The 26,886-nt window shown below is 42.5% G+C and overlaps 1 protein-coding gene across 2 annotated transcripts in view; it reads right to left on the bottom strand.

Annotated features, from left to right (window-relative positions):
* Positions 1-206: 206 nt before the first annotated feature.
* LMNB2 (lamin B2) overlaps positions 207-26,886 on the bottom strand; it is an 859,966-nt gene continuing 833,286 nt past the window's right edge. For both annotated transcript variants that reach the window (XM_044090624.1, XM_044090623.1), the window contains one exon: positions 207-3,495. In XM_044090624.1, the coding sequence (XP_043946559.1) occupies positions 3,454-3,495 (42 nt within the window). In that variant the 3' untranslated portion in view covers positions 207-3,453. The remainder of the gene's footprint in view (positions 3,496-26,886) is intronic.

The following is a 26,886-nucleotide window of genomic DNA, read 5'->3' on the forward strand; positions in this document are numbered from 1 at the left end:
GAACTAAAAAAAAAAAAAATTACAGCAGTTATTGGCTACATTCCAATACAATACTTAGCACAGTGAAAAGCTCTGACTATCCAAGCAAATGAAGTTACAAAATGGCAGCTACAACTTAATCTGAAACATGACTGCAAAAAAAAAAAAAATGCTACAAAAACTATAAAGGAGTTCACCTGATCCTTGGACACTTATCTATGAAAAACTACAAAGTCATTGGCATTTATTTATTGCAGGATGTGATGTACACATTTTGAAGTTACACTGCAACAGAGATTTAGGAGTTACACTGCAACAGAGATTTAGGATCTCTGAAAACAATTATAGAATTTTGTTTCTCAAAATATTCCTGGTCAAAGCATGGGATCAGGTCTGAAAAGATGTTTTAAGACTACACAGTTAGTTGCACAATAAGTAACAAACGTAAATAAATGTGCTCCAAGCCCAAACCTGAGCAACGAAATACAACCCCAAGAAGAGAGCAGAAACACGTTTCTCCACTTTGGATAAATGAACACCTGTGTTGCAGCATCTCAAACGGCAATGTTCAAACTTAAGAATATTTAAAATAAGCAGTTCACAACAAAGTGCTAAGCAGCATGGAGTGACTCCACCAAGCCTGCCTTGGCAACTCCAAACACATACAGAATATGAAATACTGAAGGCTTAATATAAAACATTATGTTATGAACATCCTCACGTTTTATCTAAGGCTTTGCTAAAATGCTAAACCTGAGCACACAGTATGGCACAGACAATATTGTATTAGGGCTTACTAATCAGTAAAAATATGGAAACCACAATGAAGCTGGCAATTAAGTTTTGGCCTGCAGTTTAATTCAGCTGGGTGTACTTCACAGACTCAGGTTCAAGCTTTACACAGCTAAAGCAATCATTAAAATAAGTAGGTCCCAGCAGTTGGAAGTTGTATTGCTATATTTTTAAAACATAGTCAAATTAAATATGAAAGTAGACTTAATGAAATCAAACAATTGAGAAACATATTAAATGCATAAAGCGTGATTTCTGCATTTTAATTCAGACTACTAAAGCTAATTCAAACCGGATTGGAAGTAAGGGGGCTCATTTTCCCTTTTTGAATTATGAAATACAAACACACTCAAGACTAATATCTAGTGTTAAACTTTATCATGACAACACAAGGAAAATGAATTGCAGTACAGAATATTTCTGTACCTAAAATTAGCACCTTCACAGTTATTGCATTCTTAAGGACACCAGGATTGAGAGTAACGTATTTGACTAAAATTTTAAACTTCCTATGCTTGCATTTCAGCAAGCCATACTAAAGCCAAGTGACATTCTACATAACTGTCAGTTACATTGTATATATTTTTCAGCGAATGAGACAACTTGCCCTAAAAAACTCCCACACCTTTATGGTTAAATGCAACTTAATCAAATGACAAGCCAGCGGACAAATGAGTACTTCCACCAGCCTTCTTGTGTACAATATATCACAAAGCTGCAGTGCAAAATCACTGAAATTCCAAGAATCACAGGTGTGAAGTGAATTTCTGTTAGGATTTTACCAATCATGTCTGCAAGCAGTCTATGCAACAAAAGACTACATTTTATCCAAAGGAACTTCAAAAATACATTTTAAACTGTCTTAAAGCAATGTAATCAACCACACCTGCTCTTTAAAACATAATTTAATATAAGCTGACAAACTGCACTATTTTGCTAAAATGTTAACAAACGAGGAAGAAAGGTTCATTTGCATGAGAGAGATTATTGAACACTTTCTGAATACACTGTGCTGCCTGTGATAACATTTCACAGCGTCAACGCAGGCCTGGTGTAGGGTTATACATTCCATTCAAGTCTTGCTCACTAGTAACTTGATCACGAGTTCACTTCTGAGAAATGCCAACTCAACTGATGAATTATAATTCTAAGAGCTGCAATTAAGAAACCGAGAAATTCCATTTACCTAGTGTGCCTCAATGCTGGATCTGCGATATCACCACAACACCCAACAATGGGGTGGATTGTAAACAAGTGCTACAGGATAGCTACAAACAAGTTCACAATGATAAAAACTTCCTTTTAATGCCCTTTTCAACAGTTAACCTCCAAGTCTGAGTCGACATCTACATGGTTTTGTGGCTTTTAAAGGAAGGACTTTCTGAATAGTAACCCATATTTTGACCTCCCTATTCATTTATCTTGCTTCAAACATTCCACCGAAAATGTACAAAAGCCATACCCCAAGTATATCATAATATGGCACTAACATTTCTTACACAATAAAATCCATACAGTTTGCACAAAAGGAATACTAAATGAGTCGCACATTTTGTTAATGCACAACAGCCTAATCTGCCAAAGGGCACAATGACCTGGAACGTCTGGCTCTTCTTCCTGTACAGAGAGCTAAAATTAAATGGACAAAATGATGGATCAGGGAAGTACAATACAGATCAAATGCCAATCTACACAGAAGTACAAACTCTGATTTATAAAATACACCATCCAATATGCAGCAAATTAAAATAAATAAAACACTAAAATGTATGGAAAGTCTAAATTCAATTACTTAAAGATGTCTACTGCGTAAAGCATTAAAGCATGATGTAATTAAAATGTTCATCGGTCATCAGACTCAGTCCACAAAAATGGACTGCTAAAATACATTTTCTTGGTAGTCTTCCATGAATTCAAACCATTTTAAGGAATCTTGTGTGTCACATTATATGCATATTGCATGTATATAAAATTATTTGTCTCAATGGCCCTGGTACAGGTTTTAAGGCAATCTGTTGAATTTTGGCACTGCTGTGAAGTGCCATAACATGCCAGTGCAACCTATCAAAACACTTTTGGTGCCCCTGTTAAGAACTCTGTAAGATAATGTGGGACTAATGCTAAAATGTCACTTTATGAGTAACTGTCCTAGTACTGTCCACAGGAGCAAAGTATCTAAATTATACAGTAGGCAAGCAATTTAATCCACAGTGCTCCTCTGAAGTACTTACAACATCCAAATACTTCAAAACTACAAAGAGTGAATGTAATCAGTACAGAGACTACTTGAAGACTTCTTGTTTGCTCATGACCATGATGTCCGCCACTATAGCATTAAAAAAATAAAAAGCTGTGGAAGACTCACTGGAATAAAAATGGACTACAGTTTATAAAGCTCTGGCTTCCGCCCCATTCTGATTTGCTTAAAATTCCTACTTTAATTTTAAAAGAAAATGAAACAAACTTCCCATCTGACAAAAAAATAATTTGTTTTGGTAACCCTTTTCAAAGTACATACTACTAGTGTTTAAAAAGGGAAAAGAAAAAGCCTTTAAAAACTCTGGCAATTTCATTAAAAAAGTCTCTAAAAAGTACCAGAGGTACTGTAAGGAAAAAAAAATATATACAAAAATATTTTTCAGTGGCTCTGGAAAAAAAATTGAAAAAGTTTGGAAAATGTCTTCACATGACTGAACATCCTCGAGATCCTATCTTGGGATCACCCTAAAACAAAGAGAAGAAAATTAATCTCAAAACATGGTTTAGTGCAACATGCAGAGAAAAAGCATTTTTACCTTGAGAAACATTTTATAGCAAACAATACATAGTTATCAATGTAAGTGACCCATAACTTCTTGTTACACTTGTGGCCGCGCATACAAGTTTACAATGTTAAAAATCAAGACAAAATTTGAATAATCACCTCTCATCACTGCTGTGGACAGCAAAATTACCTAAAGGTGCAATTTACTCAACTGCAACTCTCACCTGTCCCAATGGTTATGTAGAACGAAACTGATGTACTGTCCCAAAGTACAGCATATTACAGAAACTCAGCACAATCCACATCCCCCAATTAAATGAACTCCTGAAGTTGCCATATCTGAGGTTTGTTGTGGGATGGCATGCGGAGTTGTCATCTGTTTCAAGCAAATATGGATCTTGCAATGGTTATGCCACCCCAATGATTCTTCGGTTCACATGAAGAACAGTTGTGTAAGCTAACTTACCATAACAGTAGATGTTTGAAGACACCACCGCTGTAGTAGCCCAAGCTATATGGGAGGTATCCTGCTAAGGATCGGACGTCCAGCCATTATTCACTTCTGGCTCCCTTCCATGTACACATGTCCAAGGACACACGAGGGCGTGCAGGTACAAAAAAAAGACATACAGGCACCAAAATTCACAGCCTTCCTGTCTCACTAAATAGGAGGTTTTGAGCCCAAATATAATTAGTTATGTGCAGAAAAGGAAAAATCAGGGATAAGGTGGAACCCCTCCCTGGCACAAAGATTAGACAAAGGAGTAAGAACCTTAAGAGACCCAAAAAGGAAACGAGAAATGGAGGAAAGGAGGGACAGTGTTAGTACCACAACAGCAATCTACTGGAACATCTGCTGGTATGGTAAGTTTATTTGCACATTTGTACAATGCTTATTAAATCACAGCTGAAGGTTTGTACAGGAGGGGTATGCCATATGAGGCTATTACAAACGCTTAGACAGGTAGGGAAGAGGAAAGGTCAGAGTCTAGGAGTCACCGGAAAACAGTATGAACAATTCTACTGTTGCTCTGGAGCAGTCAACCTTGTGTTTACACAGGGTGCGTACAGATGACCAAATTGCTTACTCCAGAAAACTTCAAGTTCACCTCCTTTCAAATTTCATTAGAAGTAGCCAAAGCTCTAGTACAGTAAACTTTGACCTTGGAAGGAGGAGGCCTTTCCACTGTGTGAATAACATTGGGCAGCATGAGATAATCTTTTGGAAAAACTCTGCTTTGACACACTTTATTTTTACTTTCATAAAAAAAGAAAATATTTGAGACTCAAATCCCTTGTTCCATCAATACAGTAATTAGTTACCCATGGATGCCCATAGAATATAAGATTTGCTCCTTTATTTTCTTGGTACAGGAAAGAACACAGGGAGATGCACAAATTGATTTAAAGTAAATTCTGGCACTATCTATGTTAAAAAAGGGATAGTTTCCCATGACTGGACTGATGAGCTGGCTCAAAAGGTAAAGTTTTTCTAGTACAAAATTATGACACCAATTAGAAGCCAACAGCTATTTTCTAGGTGTATAAACATGAAGTGCCCCTTTCAAAAAAGGTTTTACTAGAGATGTGGGTGTGTGGGGGTGGCATCTAAGGAAAGACGAGCCTAAATGGTGAATCTTAATAGTTGAATACAAAAGGTGAGATTTAAGCAATTCAAAGACACTGGAGAATCATTTGAGCTTTAGAGGCTTAAAAGGACTCAGTTTCCATTATGGCAATCAGAAAATGTTTTCCATTCCGCTAAATAAGATTTTCTAATATCAGGTGTCTTGAGACTCTTAAAACCTGTTGCCTACCCTTAGTAAAAGGGTGCCTGAATGAGAACAAAACTGTCATCCAGTCAGATGAGTCTGAAACTTGGGATGAATCAGAGATACCTTGTTCTGTGTAAAGCCATCCTGTACAGAAGTTTGCAGAAAGTTTCCCTGGCCATTTTCATAAGGGAGAACCAAGGCTGTCTGCGCCAAAAGAGTAAGACTTTTGGATTGCCATTTTAGATCTTTAAAATAATTCTGGTTATTAAAGGATAAACGAACATTCATCATCCATGGGAAGGAAGACGGTCTTTCACAAGCCTTTCAGCACAGAGTCCTGGGATACAATTTTTTCAAACGTCTGTTGTGAATGGTGGCAAGCAGATCTATGTGGGAAGTAACTCTTGGCTAGATAACCTCCTGGAAGACCCCTGTGTATAACTTCAATTCGTGGGGGTCTGTCTGTATGTATAGACTGTGTTCAATTGCAAATTCCCAGGCTATTAAGGCTAAGTTATATAGGGGGGTAAGAGCTGACTCCTCACTATTTATGTACCACTTTACAGTGGAACTGTCTAATTACCAAGAGAGACTCTGAAGTCCACAAATGCTTTATAGTCTTCAAAGCATTCATCAGGATCACAGTTTGAGGTTTGTGTACTTTTTCTGAAATAATCCTAAAGACCCTAGCAACCTTGATTCCCTTGGACACAGCCAGCCCCCATGTGAAATCAGAAGCATTCGTGGTCACAGAGTGGGAAAGGGTTGAGGGGGAGAATGGAAGACCTAGATTGAAAAGCAATCTATGATAAATGGAAGACCTAGATTGAAAAGCAATCTGTCTATGATAAAGTTCAACACACATTTGAAAATATAGTGCTGGTGTTATGTCCATGAAGATTTAAGAAGCCCTCAATTTTCCTTATATACAACATTTCTAGGGACTCTAGAACAGTGGAGGACATACATCCCAAAATCCTGAGATACTCCCTTGCTACAGATATGAACCGATTACAATGAAGAAACGGTTCTTGGTGAAAGGTTACATTTTCCTAAGGAAGGTAAGCCACCATTTCAAAAGTGTCTGGCAGGTATCCCAAAAATATTGCGCTTAAGGAAGGAAGGAAGAAATGGTTTCTCCAGGCTGAAGTAAAAACCTAACTTTCAAAACAGATTTTTGACAAACAGGAGAGATTCTTGACAGTTGTGAATAGTTTGCCAAAATAAGGCAGCTATCCAAGCAGGGAAAGGTGTGAATGCCTTGCAGCCTTCAAAAAGCAATCACCAGTGCTAGGCACTTTGCAAATACCCTTGGAACTGTGGATAGACCAAAGGGTAAGGAAGAGAAAGTACAGTCGTGTACACTTACTATAAATGTAGATATTCAAGTGTATTCACTGTTGCAGTAATTACATCTGGGTAATCTGCTGGCAGGTTGCCCTCAGTCAGGCTGATCAACAAAGTCTTGGGTCCTGCATCGGTTGCTGTCCCTTCGTCCATGACGGCAGGAGTATAAAAGATGCAGCATGTCAGGTGCCCCCCAAATGGGGAGCAATATATATATATATATATATATATATATATATATATATATAAAATTAAAAACACAAAAATATACCTCCAATCAAAAGCAAATACACCAAAAAGACTTTTAAGCATAGTAAAAGAAAAAAGGGGGCTGGAGGGAGGGTAAACAGGACTGCAACAGTGAATACGCTTGAACATCGACATTTATGGTAAGTGTACACAACTGTACTTTGTTCATTGTGTTTCACTGTTGCAGTCATTACATTTGGGTAGACTCCCAAAGCTAAGGTTGGGAGGATGGATTTATACAGCATTAGGACCAGCTATAAGGCCCTGCAAAAAGTACATTTGTGTACCTACCATAAATGTAGATGTTTGAGTGCATTCACTGTTGCAGTCATTACACTTGGGTTATCCTGCTGGCAGGCAACCCGCAGTCGGCCAGAGTTCCAAAGTCTTGGTCCGGCGTCGGTTGCTGTCGCCTCTTCCCTGACGTCAGTGCGCCAGGGGTATAAAAGATGCAACAGACGCCATTTTCTTCAGTTTTTCTTGCCCCAAATGTCAGGTGCCCCCAGATAGGAAGGCTGAAAAGATAAAATTATGCCCAAATACATGCATATATTACTATAAACAAATCCTTCATCTACAAGCAAATACACCACATAGGTTGTATAGAGATGAGAAGTATGGAAAAGTCCCAGCAATGAAAAAAGGGGGATGGTGGGTGGGTAACCTGGACTGCAACAGTGAATACACTCGAACATCTACATTTATGGTAGGTACACAACTGTACTATGTTCGTGTTTCACTGTTGCAGTCATTACACTTGGGGAGAATCCCAAAGCTGAGGTTGGGCAGCTGGGTCTAACTAGGATTTGGAGAGGCTACCAGGCCCTGCAGAACTGCAGTGGCAAAGCCTGCTCTGGATTTAGAGTAGAGAGGTAAGTGGTAGTGTTTGGTGAAAGTGTGCACTGAGCTCCAGGTTGCAGCTTCTAAAATGTCTTTGGTTGGTACTCCTCTGAGGAAAGCTGCTGAAGTGGCTGCTGCTCTGGTAGAATGAGGCCTAATGCCCTTAGGCACTGATTTGCCATGTTGTGCATAACAGAAGCGGATGTAGTGTCCTATCCATTTTGAGATTGTCTGCTTTGTAATAGGCTTTCCTTGTGAACCTGCAGCATAGGCTACAAACAGTTGCTCAGTTTTTCTGAAAGCTTTTGTTTTGTCCAAGTAGAATCATAGCTGTCTGTGTATATCCAAAGCGTGCAGAAGTCTCTCCCCTTTATTCTGGAGATTTGGGTAAAAAGTAGGTAAATGAATGGTTTGGTTTAAGGACACATTGGAGACCACTTTTGGCATGAATGTTGGGTTTGTCCTTAGAGAAACCCTGTCCTGATGAAAAATGAGGAAAGGTTCCACAGCCATTAATGCCTGTAACTGAGACTCTTCTTGCTGAAGTTATTGCTAGGAGCAGAGTAGTTTTCCATGATAAGAATTTTAGATCAGCTGTGCTGGCTGGTTCAAAAGGAGGCAGTGTGAGTTTTTCTAAAACAAAATTGAGGTCCCAAGTTGGTACTGGTGCTCTCCTTGGGGGGGGGGTCATAGTTTTTGCCCCTCTGAGGTACTGTCGTAGTAGAGGATGTGGAAAAATAGGAGGTTCCGTATTGTACTGGGCTGAAATGGCAGAGGCATGGATATTAATAGATGAAAAAGATAAGCCTTTGTCCAGCATCTCAGTTAGGTATTGTAAAATCTGAGGTATATTCGGGACAAGTGGTTCGAACCCTTGTACCTGGTTCCAACCACAGAATCTCTTAAATTTTTCTGCATAAGATTTCCTAGTGCTGGACCTCCTGGCTTCTAAAATGACATCCATAATAGCTTTAGAGAGAGGTGCAGTCTGAGTGGCTACATTATCTGCCATGCTGCCAGGTTTAAGGTTCTGAGTTGACTGTGCAGAATCTGATTGTTTTGTTGTGTCAGAAGATGTGGAATTTGAGGCAGAAGCCAAGTTGGGTCTTGATACAAACACTTTAGGATTGGGTACCAGTGCTGGTGTGGCCAGTCTGGGGCAATCAGGATCATTTTTGGCCTTTCTTGTCTGACTTTTAGTAGCACCTTGGTAAGAAGAGGCATCGGAGGGAAGGCATAGACTGTCAAAGGTCTTTCCAGCTGAATGATAGAGCATCCACTTTCCACTCTTGAGAGTGATAAGTTCTTGTGCAAAATTTCTGTATTTGGTAATTGTGAGGGGAGGCAAAAAGATATATGTCAGGGCGTCCCCATTTCCTCGTTATCGTGCTGAACACTTGTGGAGTTAGCTTCCATTCGTGAGGGTTCATGAGATACTGCTTAGTTCGTCTGCCAGTGTATTTTTTGTTCCGGGCAGGAATTGTGCCTGCAGATCAACTTGATAGGTCAGTGCGGTGTTCCACAAAGTCATGGCTTGTCTGCATAGGGGGTAAGAACGTGTGCAACCTTGCTTATGTACCACATAACTGTGGTATTGTCCGTCTTTATTAATAGTTGTCCTGGATGTAGTAGATCCTTGAAAGCTGTCAGGGCATTCTCTACAGCTAGCATCTCTTTTTGATTGATATGAAGATGTATTTGTTCCTTGGGCCACGTGCCCTGAATACATTTTCCTGCCATATTATGCCCCCCAGGCATAATCCGATGCATCCATTGTCATTGTCTGCCTGGCTGTGGGTAAGGTGAAAGGCTGTCCCTTGTTGTGGTGACAGGCCTGGGACCACCATCGAAACTCCTGTTGTAGGCAGGGAATTAAAGTAATGATTGTCTCCAGGCTGTGACAATGCAGAGGTTAAACACTTTTTAGATACCATTGTAGTTTCCTCATATGCAGTTTTGCATATGGAATTAGTAGAATGCAGGATGCCATGAAGCCCAAGGCCTGCAGAATTTTTCGTGCAGGGAGCTGGGTTTTTGTTGCCATCATTTGAAAGTAATAAGTCAGTTGCCTTTGTCTGGCATGAGATAATCCATCTGGGCAGTTGTATTTAAGCTTGCACCCAGGAATATAATCTCTTGAGAGGGCACTAGTTTTGATTTCTTTTCGTTTACTGTGTACCCTAAGCAAATTAGTAATCTTTTTACAAATGCCAGATGCTTTAGAAGAATGTCCTTGCTCTCTGCTTGAATACAGCAGTCGTCCAAGTAGGGATACATTTGAATGCCTTTTTGTCTGCAAAATGCAATTACTGGTGCCAGGCATTTTGTGAAGACCCTGGGTGCAGTAGATAAGCCAAAGGGCAGGGCAGAGAATTGGTAATGCATTGAGCCTGCTATGAATCTGAGGTATCTTCTGCAAGACTATCTGATTGGGACATGCAGGTATGCCTCCTTGAGGTTCAAAGTAACTAGCCAAGCCTTATTGCCCAGCATGGGCAGAAGTTGCTGTAGTGTTAACATTTTGAATTTTTGAACATCCAGGAAAGTATTTAGGATTGACAGGTCCAGTATTGGTCTCCAGGCGTTGTCCTTTCTGGGTACTAAGAAAAGTCTTGCATAAAATCCTTGTCCCTGTTCTTGCTGTGGAACTTTCTGAATAGCTCCCATGTCCATAAGAGCAGCAATCTGTTTTTGTGCCTCTGCCCATTGGTTTTGTGGCAGGTCTGGCATACCTTTTGATTTTGGAAGCGTGTGGAAGTGGAACCTGTAACCCTGAGAAACAATATTCAGCACCCATTGGTCCTGGGTGATCATGTGCCAATTATTTAAGAAAAGTGCTAGCTTTCCCCCTAGGGGTGCTGTCAAAAGGTAAGTGCTTGGCATTTGTAGAGGGAAGTCATTGGGACTGTTTCCCATAAGGTTGTGATTTATCTTCCCCTCCTTTGGGGACTGAAGCACCCTATTGTTTAGGTCTGTAGAAGCCTTGGGGCTGAGAACTGCCTCTGCCTCTTTGTGGCCTGTCTGACACTGGAAAGGACCAATTTTTTGAAGGTCAGTTTCTGCTAAATCTAGGTGGTTGAACCTGTAAGAAATCTTTCACAGTCTGCATTGATTTTGCTTTATCCTCCATTTTCTTTAACACCTCTTCTGCCTTAACATCAAAGTATCATGCTGTAGTGGAGCATCCAGTAATTTTACTTTAACATGATCAGGTAAACTTTGTTCTTTCAACCAAGCACGCCTTCGAATAACAGAGCCTGTAACTGCGGCTCTACAAGAAGCCTCTAATGAATCAAAACCACATTGCAGAGTATGCTTTCCCACTTGGTCAACTGCATGCAATAAATCCTGCATTTCCTTACTGTCAGGACTTTCCGAATTTGAAACCATTTTCTGTTTTAACAATGACATAAGGTACTGTTGATATTTAAGCATGTGAAACTGGCAGTTTAAAGCCCTTACAGCTAAAGTAGCAGAAGTGTAAACCCCTCCCCCCCATCTGTCCAGAGCTCTGGAATCCCTATCCGAGGGGACAAGATTTTTAGCAGTGGAAGCCTTAACCCCTTTAGGACCCTGAGAAATTATTTCTGGGTCTGCAGCGGGGTTTTTGTAAAGACATTTATGAGAGTCAGGGACCCTGTAGTACCTGTCTGGCTTGAAGAAAGATTCAGAAAAATCATCAACAATATCCAGCTCAGGGGGGATAGCCAGGGGCTTGTGCTGAGGCAATAAAAGAAAGTCTCTGAGCCTTTTCTTGGATTCTGAATAATCCTGGCTCTCCCAATGGAAATGATCCCTCATGGTGTGCAGGGTTTCCCCAAAAAAATAATCCTCAGGCGGAGAGGCTGAAGGTATAGACTCTTCTGCATCAGAGTCCTCATAGGGAGGGAGAGAATATCCCTGATCAGAAGAGGAATCAGAGGAAATGGAAACCTGGTCAGAGGAATCATAGTCAGTGTCTTGCCTAGGCCTTTTGTCAAGAGGGGGATGGGAACCCCTGATTAAAGTAATTAGAGCCTTGGTCATTTTAAGTATCTGTTTCTTTGGCATGGATGACTTCTGGAGAATGCTGTACTTATTTCCTTGTCTTTAATGGTGTTTTTGACTTTGCCTTTGCTGCTGTAGTGGGCTTAATTGTAAGCTGTGAAGGTCTGAAAACACCCTCAGAAGCAGATGCCTGCTCAGCGCCTCCGGACCCATCTGAGGGAATAGATTCCATAGGCCCAATACCTTGAGTTTCCACAGGCCTCGGGTGTCTCCACGTGGCTGTCGGTTATGGCCTGTGGCTCTGAGGTAGCGGGTGTCAGGGGCTGCGAAAGCTCCTCACTGAGAACCGGCGACTGGCCTAGAAGAGGCGTCATCGGTTTTGGACCTCGGATGCCTGTCCTTTTCTTTGTCTTTCCGTTTTTTTATAAACCTCGGTCGTCAGTTGTTCCGACAACATTATGTAATTAAACCTTCGGCCAAAATAATGTAAAGCAAAATCAAACCAACGTTTAATAGTGCGTTTATTGAATCTAGCACAAAACCGACAACTGGTAACGTCATGGTCAGGGCCTAGGCAAGGAATACAGTAACAGTGAAAAGTCCTTATGAGGTATTTGCTTCCCACAAGAAATACAATTATTAACTTTTACTGACATCGGTCTGGAGCAAGAAAAAGTTTCTAGCGGGTACTTAGCTTTATTGAAGACTTCGGTTCTGAAACTCAATTTTGAAAATCTCAGGAGTCGGCCGACCGGCACTTGCGAACTGCTTTTGCTTCGGGCACCGCACGGCAACAAAGACTGAAGAAAATGGCGTCTGTTGCATCTTTTATACCCCCGGCGCACTGACGTCAGGGAAGAGGCGACAGCAACCGACACCGGACCAAGACTTTGGAGCTTGGGCCAACTGCGGGTCGCCTGCCAGCAGGATAACCCAAGTGTAATGACTGCAACAGTGAAACACGAACATCAGCAGTGGCAAAGCCAGCTCTGGATTTACAGAAAATTGGTAAGTGATCATGCTTGGTGAAAGTATGAACTGAACTCCAGATAGCAGCTTCTAGAATATCCCTGGTAGGAACACCTCTGAGAAGGGCTGCTGAAGTAGATGCAGCCCTGGTGGAATGAGATCTGATCCCCTGGGGGACAGGTTTTCCATGGTGCTTATAACAGAAATTAATACAATGGCTTTTCCATTTAGAAATAGTTTGCTTTGAAATAGCCTTCCCCTCTGCCCCTGCAGCAAATGCTACCAGCAGTTGTTCAGATTTTCTTTGAGATTTAGTCCTGTCCAAGTAGAATCTAAGTTGTCTGTGTACATCCAATGAATGCAGAATCCGCTCTCCCTTGTTCTGTGGATTGGGAAAGAAAGTTGGCAAATGAATGGACTGATTAAGAGCCACACTGGATACCACCTTGGGCATGAAAGATGGACTGGTCCTGAGTGACACCCTGTCCGCATGAAAGATGATGAAAGGCTCCACTGCCATAAGGGCCTGTAATTCAAATATCATTCTAGCTGAAGTGATTGCTAAAAGGAAGGCTGTTTTCCAGGAAAGAAAGTTTAAGTCTGCAGTTGCAGCTGGCTCGAAAGGAGGTAGAGTGAGTTTCTCCAATACAAAGTTAAGGTCCCAGGCAGGGGATGGAGCTCTCCTGGATGGTCTCAAGTTTTTAGCCTCTCTGAGATACTGCTTTAGAAGAGGATGAGAGAAGAGGGGTGGGGTCTTTGTTGCAATGAGCTGAAATGGCTGAGGCATGGATTTTTATGGAAGAAAAAGACAGGCCCTTGAGAAGCATCTCAGTTAAGTATTGCAAAATATGAGATAAATTGGGCACTGCTGTGCTCATCCCCTGAGATTGAATCCCGGCACAGAATCTTTTCCATTTGTTAGCGTAAGCTTTTCTAGTACTAGGTCTTCTCGCCTACAAAATGACATCCATCACAGGTTTGCTGAGGGATGTTAAGGGGGAATTTAAGTGATTAGCCAAGCTGTAAGATTCAATGTTTGGAGCTGAGGGTGCAGAATTTGGTTCTCCTGATGAGACAGTAAGGAAGGTGTCTGAGGCAGGTGACACAGAGAAATGTGCGACACACTGTGCAGGAGTGGGTACCAGTGTTGGTGAGGCCAGTCTGGAGCAAACAAAATCATTTTTGGTTTGTCCTGTTTGACTTTTAGTAGAACTTTGGAGAGCAAAGGCAGAGGGGGAAAGGCATAGACAGACAGGTTTTTTCAGCTGAATGACAGAGCATCCACTTTCCAGGTTTTTTTGTGATGAGTTCGTGTGCAAAATTTGTCCAACTGGTAGTTCTGGAGTGAAGCAAAAAGATCCATGTCTGGGCTCCCCCCATTTGCGTGTCAACATGATGAAAATCAGTGGTTCGTTTCCATTCGTGAGGCGCCATAAGATTTCTGCTTCGTTTGTCTGCCAGAACATTCTGCTTTCCTGGCAAGAACTGAGCTTGTAGTTGTACTTGGTAGCCCAAGGCCGTGTTCCACAATGCCATGGCTAGTCTGCAGAGGGAGTAGGAATGTGTACCCCCCCTGCTTGTTTATGTACCACATAACCGTGGTGTTGTCTATCAGTAATTGTCCTGGATGAAAGTATTCTTTGAAGGCTATCAGTGCATTCTGTACAGCTAGCATTTCTTTTTGATTGATATGAAGGTGCATTCGATTTGGGCTCCATATGCCTTGAATGCACTTCCCTACAAGATGAGCCCCACATGCATAGTCTTATGCGTCTGTAGTTAGGGTTTGGGCGTCAGGGGGTGGTGTGAATGGCAGTTCCTTGTTTTGGTGGCAGGCCTCTGCCCACCATAGGAACTCTAGGCGTAGGCAAGGTATGATAGGAATCGTTGTTTCCAGGCTGTGACAATGCTGACCCCATAAGCTTTTTAAGTACCACTGAAGTTTCCTCATATGCAGTCTTGCATATAGAATTAAGAAGAATGCAGGAGGCCATGAACCCCAAGGCTTGCAGTATTTGCCTTGCAGATAGCAGGGTTTTTGTGGCCACCTGTTTGAAGTAAGTCACCAAATGAATTTGCTTTTCTGACATAAGGAAAGCCATCTGGGCAGTTATATTCAAGCTTGCACCCAGGAATGTAATCTTTTGAGGGTACCAGTTGAGATTTCTTTTCGTTTATGGTGTACCCTAGACAGGTTGGAACTCTTTTTATAAACGCCAGCTGTTTTAGAAAAATGGCCTGTTTTTCTGCCTGAATTAGACAATCGTCCAGGTATGGATATATTTGAATATTTCTTTGCCTGCAAAATGCAATTTACTGGAGCCAGGCACTTTGTGAATACCCTGCGCGCAAAAGACAAGCCAAAGGGCAGTGCAGAGAACTGATAATGCACGCAGCCTGCTTTGAAGCATAGGAATCTTCTGCAAGATTTCCTGATTGGGATATGCAGGTAAGCCTCTTAAGTTGAGAGTTGCCAACCAGGCATCCTTGCCTAGCATTGGATGTAACTGGTGAAGAGTCAGCATCTTGAATTTTGCAATGTCCAGAAAGGTGTTTAGAGTAGACAGGTCCAGAATTGGACGCCATGATTTGCCTTTTCTGGGTACCAGGAAAAGTCTGGAATAGAAACCTTGTCCCTTTTCCTCCTCTGGTACTAGTTGAATAGCCCCCATGTTTAGGAGGGAAAGTACTTGTTTCTGAGCCTCTGCCCACTGATTTGAGGGCAGGCCTGGCCACCCGTTTGGAGTTGGCAGCGTGTGGACATGAAATCTGTATCCCTGGGACATTATATTTAAAACCCATTTGTCCTGGGTTATAAGTTGCCAGTTTCTTGAATGAAGAGCCAGTTTTCCCCCCAAGGGGCGGCTAAGAGGCAAGTGCTTGGTAATTTCAAAGAGAAGTCATTGAGACAGTTTACCAAAGGGTGGTGCCTTGTTGTTTCCAGAAGTGGAAGCACCCCATTGCTTAGTTCTGAAAGTCCCTTGGGACCGAAACCTGGTGCTTTTGGAATGTCTGGGTGTGGCCGCTGTGGCTCTGGAAGGAGATGGAAAGGACCAGTAATTAGTAGGCCAATGCCTACTAAATCTAGGAGGTTACACTTGTAAGAAATCTTTCACGGTTTGCATAGATTTAGCTTTATCTTCCATCTTTTTTAGAACTTCTTCAGCCTTACTGCCAAATAGGCGATCATGCTGTAAAGGAGCATCCAAAAGGTTTGCTTTAACATGATCAGGCAGAGACTGCTCCTTAAGCCAAGCATGCCTTCTAAGCACAGACCCAGTAACAGCAGCCCTACAAAAGGCCTCTAAAGAATCAAAACCACATTGCGAAGTATGTTTACCAGCTTGTTCAGCTGAATGTAATAAATCCTGCAAATATTTATTCTCCACAGTCAGAAATCATCATTTTCTGCTTAAGCAGTCCCATGATATGCTGTTGATATTTCAGCATATGAAATTGACAGTTTAAAGCCCGGATTACTAAGGTTGCAGAAGTATAAACCGTTTTACCTCACCTATCCAGCGCCCTGGAGTCTCTATCAGAAGGGGTAGGATTTTGAGCAGTAGAAACCTTAATGCCCTTGGGCCCCTGTGAAATGGTTTCAGGGTCCGCAACAGGATTTTTGAAAAGGAATTTGTGGGACTCAGGAACCCTGTAGTACCTGTCTGGTCTGCTAGGGGCTGGAGGCAAGGAATCAGGGGCCATACTGGATTCCAAAAACACAACAATATCTAGTACAGCAGGTATAGCCAAAGGCCTATGCGGAGGAAGAAGGAGGAAATCCCTAAGCCGCTTTTTGGATTCAAAGAAATCCTGACTTTCACAGTGGAAATGCTCCCTTAAGATATGTAAAGTTTCCCCAAAAGAGAAATCCTCAGGCGGAGAAGCAGAGAGAAAGGAATCCTCTGCATCAGAGTCCTCATAAGTAGGTATGGACAAATCCAGATCATTAGAAGAGTCAGAGGAAACAGAGTCCTGTTTAGAAGATTCATAGTCAATCCTAGGCCTCTTGGGGGGGGGGGGGGGGGGGGGGTTGACTATCCCTGATTAGAGTAATTAAATCTTCAGCCATTTTGATCATTTGCTTTTCAGGCATAGGGGCCTGAACATGTGGCCTGGGCGTCGGATTTTTAGACAGATCGAGATTTAGGCCTTAGCACTGCAGTTGGAGTCGGTTTAATATGAAAGTCTGTAGGTCTGAATACACCCTCAAAAGCCGGTGCCTGCTCAGCGGCTCCAGACCCATCCAAGGTAGAGACATCCGTGGGTTCCATATGTGAAGCATCTCACGGCATGCTGGACTCCGAATGGGTCTCAGTACAGGCCTGCGAATCAGAAGTAGGGGGTATCAGGGGCTGCGAAAGCACCTCACTGAGTACCATCGAACTGGCGACTGGCTTAGTAGAGGCGTCATCGGCAGTTTTGGATTTCAACGCCATGTCTCTGTCTTTTTCTTTGCTTTTTTTGGTATTCCGGTAGTCGGATGGCTAACCAATGTCATTTCTAGATAATTAAACTGAGAACAAAATATTTAGAAGCAAAAATGTACCGACGGATAGTGTTCTGATAAAATAAAGCACAAAACCGACAGCAAGGTACATCGTGGTCAGGGCCTAGGCAAGGAATATAGTACAAATGAAAATCCTTATGAGATATTTGCTTCCCACAAGTAATACAATTATTAACTTTTACTGACATCGGCAAGGAGCAAGAAAAAGTTTCCCCAACGGGGTACTTAGCTTTTAGGTGAAGACTTCGGTTTTGAAACTCGAAAATGAAAATTTCAGGAGTCGGCCGACCGGCACTTGCTAACTGCTTCGGGCACTGCGCGGCAAGACAGACTGATGTAATGGCATTGGCTGCATATTTCATACCCGACGACCTGACATCATGGAAGAAGGGAAAGCAACCGATGCAGGACCCAAGACTTTGTTAATAAGGCCGACTAAGGGCAACCTGTCAACAGATTACCCAAATGTAATTACTGCAATAGTGAAACATGATGAACATCGGTCGGGGGGGGGGGGGGGGCAAATTAAAAAGCACCTGAGCTTTCTGAGAAATGGAATATGGCAACTGGCATCCTTCAAGTTGAGACTCACCAAGAAATTTAGAGGTCTCAAGAGATCCACCAAGTGAGTAGACTCAATCTTACCTGTTCTCCAGTGGTCTGGTGTCCAGGATGAAAATAAAAAAATCCAGATTAGGATAAATAAGTAGAGTTCAGGCTGAGGTGTGTATCCTGGCAGATAAGATCTCCTTTCTAGAGGAATAAAGCAACCGAAAGTAGTTTTCAAAAGTTGGGTTTACTCCTTGAATGGACTAGCACCCTTACTATACTTAGTATTAGCAGACTGGGCCTGAAGTGCTTCTTTAAAAAGAAATGCCCTGCCATTGCTTCTTAAACTGCTGCTTCCTTGATTTTTATTGGGATTGTTTAAACTGGTGTCTCAGACGGTCCCAAGAATGAAAGGGTGATTTTGGTTATATATGGGGACAGGGAAATGAAATAGTTGCTTAACCATTGGATTAGTTGCCTCCCCTCGGATATCTTTAAGAATTCAGCAGCTAAGGTGCCAAATACCACCTCCTTATCATGAACAGAATTCAGAATTTGAGAGTCGACAATCCCACAAAGTGACTTGTGTCTGAGGAAATCAGGGTAAGCAATGAGGACAATGCCAGAAGGCAACTGTGTCACTGTCTTATTTCAGAAAAGGTTGCCAGAAGATGCAAAGCCATGTTTACCAATTTACTGCCCTGAAGGTTAGAGTTGAAGATGTATAAACTTTTCTCCACACCTGTCAAACACATTGCCACCCTTGTCAGAAGATACAGGATTAGGGGCAGTAAAATGTTTATATCCAGTACCTTTCGATAAAGAAGTAAAAGATGTCAGCTGCTAGGTAATAGGAAATTAACCTTGTGTGCCACCCAAAGCAAATTCCAGTCCCCACCTATAAGTAATATTCCCTGCTGAAGACTGATTATTTCTCCCAGAATTTTCTTAAGCTCAATTATAGCAGTTTTAGGTGGAATACAAATACATGCCAGTGCAATCCTCCTCCTTTACCAGTAGTCCCTTAGCACTACAAATCTACCATTATCTTTTTTCCCCTCCTCTATCACTATCGGAGCTATACACACACACACACACACACACACACACACACACACACACACACACACACACACACACACACACACACTCTTTTCCTTTATCCCAAGTATTCAGCTGAAAAAAACGTCTCCTTTAGCACAGCTATTTGCACTCTACATTTTTTTAATATAGTTCACTACTCTCTCTCTGTGTATACATCTGTGAGACCATTTACATTTAAACATAACAAAGCATCATACATTAAAAAGGTATTATTCCCATTTTGTGTGTAACAGCTTTTTTAAGTATTTAGTACTAACTTGTGTTACATGCATACGCTAATGCTTAGCAGGTTGATCTTTTATATACAGTTGTTTCTTACATCCATTTACGCCTATGTCGCATCTTACAAAACTTTTATTGAAAGCCTTAAAAAAAAAAAAAAAAAAAAAATACACCCCCAATATGCCCCTAAAACTATTACTAACACACAAGACTACGTACACGTTCAACTATTGAAGTTTTAACCTCCTAACAGGAGCATCTGTCCCACACTGACAGCTACACACACATATTTTGGTTATACTAAAAGGAAGGTTATCCAATGGAAGATGCATGGTGCAGCCTTATATGTTTCTACTAAGTGCTGTCTGGTCGAGTCTTATTTTTATTGCTCTCCCAGATTGGGAAAATGCTTAAATGCTTTCAGAAAACATTATTTCTTAGCCATTGAAAGAAAAAATTCTGTTTTTATTGCTCTATCCGAATGTCTCCATGGAGACATGAGAACCAGATACAGAGTTACTTCTATAAGCACTTGCTAGAGAAAAGCTTTATTATATTCAATATGCTTTACTTATTTGCTTTCTCTTACAACTTACTAGATCAAGCCAAGGGCCTTAATCCAGTCATTCCTCTATGCAAAAATGAGAAAAAGCATATTATTTTTTCTTGTATCGTGCTCTTTTGACCAGAATTTTCTTCTTTTTTACTTTGCAGTGTTTACATGTCTTAACACTTAAGGAAAAAGGGAAAAAAAACAGGGGCACCTGTTTACTTCAGTATCCCAATTACACTTAACCAAGAAAGCTTTATGTTACAGTATGCAGATATCATGCATTTTCACTTGTACTTAACTCTCTCCCCGCTCTTCCCCTCTCCCAAAGTGTTCTTCCATACATTAATGACATGAAGTAGGGCATATGCTTTAAAGTCCCCTACAAGTTTAACAAAGTCAGAAAGTCCAATATTTCCAGGTTTTCTTGTTCTGTCTTGTTTCCCAAATATAATACTTTCTAATCTCACATTTGTCAATTTCTGAGCTGCTGGTTTTATTCCTGTATTACCATCTCCCAAATCCAGCCTCTGAATCATTTCCAACCTTCTCCAGTTCTTCTAGTCAACTCTTGTGCTTTTTCTGTCTCTCAAGCATTTTCTGCTTGAAATACTATAAAAAATTTCAATGGCACACTCTCTGTGGTCTTTATTATTACCAGAACAAAAATGAGAACCTCCTTCAGTTTTCACAGCTCACTTTTTGTTGGACAAACTTTTGTATTTCCTCCTTAGCATGTTGTGCATCAGAAAATGATTTTGTTCCTCCAGGAAAGAATATTCTAAAAATAGCTGGGTACATCAGTTTGAATCTCACTCCTGCTTCCTGACATTCCCTGATTTCTGGAATAAATTTACTTGATGTACAGTGAGTAATCACTTTCCACAAACACTCTGCTTTTTCCCACTTTTAAAACTTTATCCTTTTGCCACAGTTTTGTTAGAATCAACCCCTTCTGCTGGTAGGATTGCATCTTTAATATTAAAGGTCTAGGTTGCTTTCTCATGGCTAGATTTGGAATATACGCACGGCATGCCCTTTCAATTAACTCCTACTGTTGAATACCAGACTATCTGCTTATTTGTACTTTCATAAAATGTATACAGTCTGTTCTTTCAGCTTCTCTGGTACAGCAGAAAAGCTCAGGGTTTCCCTATAGGCTCTCTGTTAATTCTATTATTTTTTGAAACATCTCTTCTTGAGCAGTCTCATATTCAGACAGATTTTTCTTCATTTAAACCTCTGATTTTTGCAGTTTCATCACATCATCTGATTATCTGTTTAAAGCTTAGATTTTTTTCCAGACTTTTATTTTGAGTTGATATACTCCCTTTAGTGTTTTATTTTAATAAATCAGCTCTGAATACATTTGACTTTATTCCCTCTAGGTTACAGGAAGTCTTGCCTTGCACCAAAGGTTGAGCTTGCCTGCTTTTTGCTGAACAGCTGCAGAATTCTTCCCAGTCAGTGTTTTATCCTCACCTTTTGTGATTGATTTTCTTTCAGGCTGTCTTAATTTCTTTTTTGCTGGAATCCAGGCATGGCACTTACTAGCCAGTTACTGAAATTTACCCCAAAATACACGTTTACTCTCTCTTCTGAGTTTGTTTTCACACCGGGAAAGCTGAAATGAAACTGTTACTCAATGTGCAGCCATCCTGGAATTCCCCTAACCTTGTGGGTCTTGAGGTACCTTCCAAAGCATATCTGGCCTCTTAGGTCCAGGGGCCTGTTAGGTGAAGCACATGCAGTATTAAAGGCATTCTCTGCCACATGACAGGAGGAAAAGCTAAAGGCTCAGGGAGTTCTTCCCTGTAAAAGGTTGCATTATCTATTTTGCATATTAGAAATGAATTTTTACTTCCACTGAAATAGGTCTTTTGTCCTACTTGGACAATATCTCCATTGGAGAATCTGAAGAAATGACTCTGTGAATCAGAGGAAGGCACATAATCCAGCTCAACCTCCTCGATGCCAGCTTTAGCATCGCTTGCCCCGAAGCGAGGGGGCCGCCTCCATCGCTTGCCCCGAAGCGAGAGGGCCGCCTCCATCGCTGCCCCGAAGCGAGAGGGCCGCCTCCATCGCTGCCCCGAAGCGAGAGGGCCGCCTCCATCGCTGCCCCGAAGCGAGAGGGCCGCCTCCATCGCTGCCCCAAAGCGAGAGGGCCGCCTCCATCGCTGCCCCAAAGCGAGAGGGCCGCCCATCGCTGCCCCAAAGCGAGGGCCGCCTCCATCGCTGCCCAGGCGAGGGCCGCCTCCATCGCTGCCCCAAGCGAGAGGGCCGCCCATCGCTGCCCCGGCGAGGGCCGCCCATCGCTGCCCCGAGCGAGGAGGCCCCCCTCCATCGCTGCCCCGAAGGGAGAGGGCCGCCTCCATCGCTGCCCCGAAGCGAGAGGGCCGCCTCCATCGCTGCCCCGAAGCGAGAGGGCCGCCTCCATCGCTGCCCCGAAGCGAGAGGGCCGCCTCCATCGCTGCCCCGAAGCGAGAGGGCCGCCTCCATCGCTGCCCGGCGAGGGCCGCCTCCATCGCTGCCCCGGCGAGAGGGCCGCCTCCATCGCTGCCCCGGCGAGAGGGCCGCCTCCATCGCTGCCCCGGCGAGGCCGCCTCCATCGCTGCCCCGGGCGAGGGCCGCCTCCATCGCTGCCCCGAAGCGAGAGGGCCGCCTCCATCGCTGCCCAAAGAAGAGGGCCGCCTCCATTGCTCCCCCAAAGAAGAGGGCCGCCTCCATTGCTCCCCCAAAGAAGAGGGCCGCCTCTTCCTTTTTAATGGGAAGAACCTAGAGGAGCAGAATAAAACACCTTAAAAAGTCCATTTGCAAAATAAAATAACTCCTTTTTACATTCTTTTAAAGAAGAGATTATAAGATAAACATGTTTAACCTTCCTGCTTTTTTTTAATGAAAAGTACCTAAAGATTAACTCAGAGCAGACATTGACATATGGACTTAGACTTGGGTGCCAGACACTTCTTACCTATCACTGGTGGGAAGGAGTCTGCCCCTATCCAAGATATCCAAGAACTGTTCTCCCTTCTCAGAAGCAGGCATACATTTGGCTGTGGACGACTTGCTAGACTTCCAACCCTTAGTGGCTTTCTGTGGAGCAATACCAGAGAGATCAAAGTAGTAGACAAAAGGTCCAAGGACTCTGATAATGCCACAGGAAAGTTGCCTGGTGAGGGTCAGGAAAGAGGCTGTATTAGAAATGGTTCCAGGAACCTCTCAGCCCCCCCCCCCCCGGCAGCCAAAGGGAAATGTCCAAGGTACCACCACCAGTCCATTACTGGTTTTCCTAGGTTGAGTGTGTGAAGACTACTCCAAATAATTTCGGGAAAAAAACATGACTGGATGTTGTCTCTCTCCTCTAAGCAAAAAAGACAAATGTGAACCTCTAAATGGAAGCTGCTGTCCAAATACACACACACTTTCCTTTTCTCCTAAACATAAGCAATAATCACCTTTCACAGAAATATGAAGTCCCCAAAGAGGTACTTTACCCACCCCAGATCTTGAACAATCTGACAGTTATCTTCAATGTCAAGAAAGTTCTGAATACTCGTGTTTGAATGCCCACTTTTATACTGGCTTGCTCTCATACATTCTCGAACACAATGTGCTGTGGGGAATGCACCCAAAAGCATGGGATACTGGATAGATTATCTGATCCTTCATTGGATATATCCCATACAGCTTGGGCTACAACAGTGATCTAATGATGGTCATCACCTGGTAACCACTTGAAATGTCAGGAGCTGCTAGAACAAGTCCCAAAGCAGATTAAATGGCTGAAAAAAAATGGAGTAACACATAACTTTGTCAAAGGTGGCCATTTCCTGGAATATTCTTTTTTCTCAGAGGTATTTTGATGTCCGAGGTGGTATATACAAGTTTATGGTGGGGGGTGCAGTGTATAAAAGTTTGAGATTCCCTCCTCTTGATTTTCATTTTTGTTGTTGTTATTCTGTGACACTTTGCATTATCCATGCTTGGATATCCCACTCTAAACCAGATAAAATTGTAGTTTCTGAAACATGGCTAAAACTGTACATAAAAGACAGTGAATTCCTACCCCTGGGCTTCTCATGTTTAAGATCCTACCGATTGCACAAGAAAGGCAGCAGAGTCCTCTTCTCTCCCCAAATACTTTCACCATTGTCCCTTACTCTCGCCCTGCTGCCAGATTCTCCACAGCTGAACTCATAATAGCATTTCTAAAACTAAATAACTCCAGAAGTCTTTGCCCGATAGCCATTTACATCCCAGCAGGTATTGCTCATATACTCAGAGATTCTAGCCTGGACCTCATAATATCCACAAGGAAACTATTATCTTGGGTGGTGTAAACAAATTGGTCCAATCACTCAAATTCCTCTCCCACCACACTCAATCTCTATAATTTCAACCAGCTTAACAGTGTAACCCAGCCTACAAAAAAACAGCAATGGTTCCATCCTCAACTGGATTTTCTTATTCAACCCCAATAAAATCTCCTCAGCAGGAACTCTGCCATGCAATGTTAGTGATCATCAGCCTGCTTACATAACGTAACACCTCCGTAACAGTACTACCAACACAAACCCACCAGAAATCTCTCCCACTTCATCGCAACATCTTTCAATGACATACTAAGCAACATCAATTGGAACAATCTAAAATCACTTCCCTTTGACGAAGCCGTCGAACTTTTCAACTCAACATTCCTCAGCATACTCAACAGAATAGGCCCCCTCTGAAGCAAAACTAAAACAAACCATGCCATCTAGTTATTTAGCGATACTAAAAAAAATTATGACTACCAGAGACAAAGTATGGAAAAAGTGGCAGAAAAAGAAACCCTTTAGACTTCTTGTTATACAAGCAGCTCAGTAATTGTCAACACCTAGTTATCAAGGATAAAAAAAATACTACCTGTCTCTCCAAAATAACTGCCAACCATAACCCTAAAAAACTTCTGGAACTCTGTTTCCACCCTATTAAACCGTGGCTTCAAAAGCAACCCATGCCCAATCCTGACAAAACCCCAATAGAAATTGCCTCACTCCAATTCTTACTTTATAGAAACTATCCAAACTAGCCAATTCCTTCCCTCAGTCTGGCCATAATCAAACACCAACTTATCAATCATCCCCTAGTCCTACTTATGTCTTTTTTTTCCTCTTTCCCCATTCCTACTGCTACCATAGGTTCATAGGTTGGTACTAGGCTATCAGACCTAGGGCCTATACAAGCCTAGCCATAACAATTCCCTGGCTATTTCTTCCCACATTATTTACTTCCCTGGACCCCTGTCTAGCAGGGCGAGTGACGTGATCCCCAGGGTGAATTTCCTTTCTCCCATCCAATCGTCAATGTTCCTTTTGAAGAGGACCAAAGAGGCACTCTGCTTGACATGTATGGGCAATCTATTCCAGAGTCTGGGGAGTCTCTGGGTTAGGAACCTATCCCTCCAGCATGTTTTGTTTATTGTGGTGACAAGGTTTAGATCCCTGGAGCGTGTGGCTCTGAGGGATTGGGATTTCTTTAAGTGTAGCATGTCCAACAGCTCTGGATTTGACATGGCCTTGTATGTTAAGCAAAGATCGCCTCTGAGTAGACGATATGTGACAGAGTACAGCTGGAGTTTTTTAAGGCGGTCAGCGTAGGGCATCTGCTTTAGGCCTGTGATTCTTTTAGTGAGGTATTTCTGTGGTCTTTCCAGTTGTTGCAGATGTCTTGAGAGGTACATACCAAACGGGGCATTGTATTCTATAATGGGTCTAATGAGGGATGAGTACAGTGGGACAATGACCTCCTTTTTTCTGGATGAAAAGCCCTTAGTGATGAGGTGTGCCACACAGAAGGATTTCCTGACTGTTGTGGCGATGTGGTTATCGAAGGTGAGACCACTGTCCACCTGTGTCCCTAAGTCTCTTATCAAACGTTCGGTGTTTAGTGTACTGCCACCTATATGGTAATTCACGGATACATGTTTTTTCCCGAAGGGGATAACTACACATTTCTTGGCATTGAGCTTGAGCCCATGGCTCTGACACCAAGCATCTGTTTCTGTAAGGCCCTTTTGTAGAGTATCCACATCATTTGGGGATTCAATAATGGCTCCCAGTTTGCAGTCATCTGCAAACTTTGTTATCCAGAGTCCCTTAGTGTTGGCCTGTACTTCAGAGAAGTAGATGCCAAACAAAAGCGGTCCCAGGACTGAACCCTGAGGTACTCCACTTGTCACTTGTCTGGAGCTGGATTTGGAGTCGGCTACTTTTACAGTGTGGGTTCTATCAGTAAGCCAGTTAGCAACCCATTGGGTGACATAGGGATTAATGCCCAGCTTAGTAAGTTTATCTATGATTCCAGAGTGGGGGATGGTGTCAAAGGCCTTGGCAAGGTCTAGATAGGCTGTGTGGACCACCTTACCCTTGTCCATGGCTCTGGAGACTGATTCGAAGTCAATCAAGTTCAGGAGACAAGATCGGCCCTTCACGAACCCAAACTGGGCGGGGTCCAGTGTTTGAAGGTTGCCAATGTCTTTGTTTATAAGTTCCATGATAATACACTCCATGGCCTTGCAGATAAGGCTCGTCAGACTGATGGGACGGTAGTTTCCAGGATCCAAGGTGGATCCCCCCTTGTGAAGTGGGATAAATGTAGCTGTGCGCCACTCAGTGGGCATGAAACCTGAGGTGAGGCTATGATTAAACATGACATTTAGGTGAGGGGCCAGTTCATATTGTAGTTCGTGTAGTACACAGCCCGGGATGTCATCTGGTCCCATGGATGCTGTATTCTTAGCTTTGGAGAGTGCGTTTTTTACCTGTGTGGCCGTTATTACAGGAATTTGGCAATCTTCCGGTATTGAGATGGGCCATTTAGGGGGTGAGAGGGGGGTGAAGTTGGCACTGAATCGATCTGCCAGGATATTGGCAATATCCTTGGGATCAGTATATTTAATGCCATTCTGTTTTAGCTCAGAGCAGATCTGAGCATTGCCATTTAGATTCTTGACAGTTATAGAATGCCTTGTTGTTGTCTTTGGAATCTTTGGCAATTTTATTTTCGTAACTAGCTTTGGAGGATTTTATGAGGGATCTCAGTTTCTTACTGAGGCTGGTAAGGAAGTTTTTTGCATCCTGGGATTTTCTTCTTTTCTGCAACAGTTTCTTCCTTTTGTTGTAAAGTTTGTTTATGGCAGGGGACCACCAGATTGGCTTCTTTTTTTGGATGAGAGCATCTTGGTTCTATTTGGGATGGCACAATTTAT

Source organism: Protopterus annectens, chromosome 13.part0, assembly GCF_019279795.1.
Source record: "Protopterus annectens isolate FY-2018-M chromosome 13.part0, PAN1.0, whole genome shotgun sequence".
Taxonomy (NCBI): Eukaryota; Metazoa; Chordata; order Ceratodontiformes; family Protopteridae; genus Protopterus; species Protopterus annectens.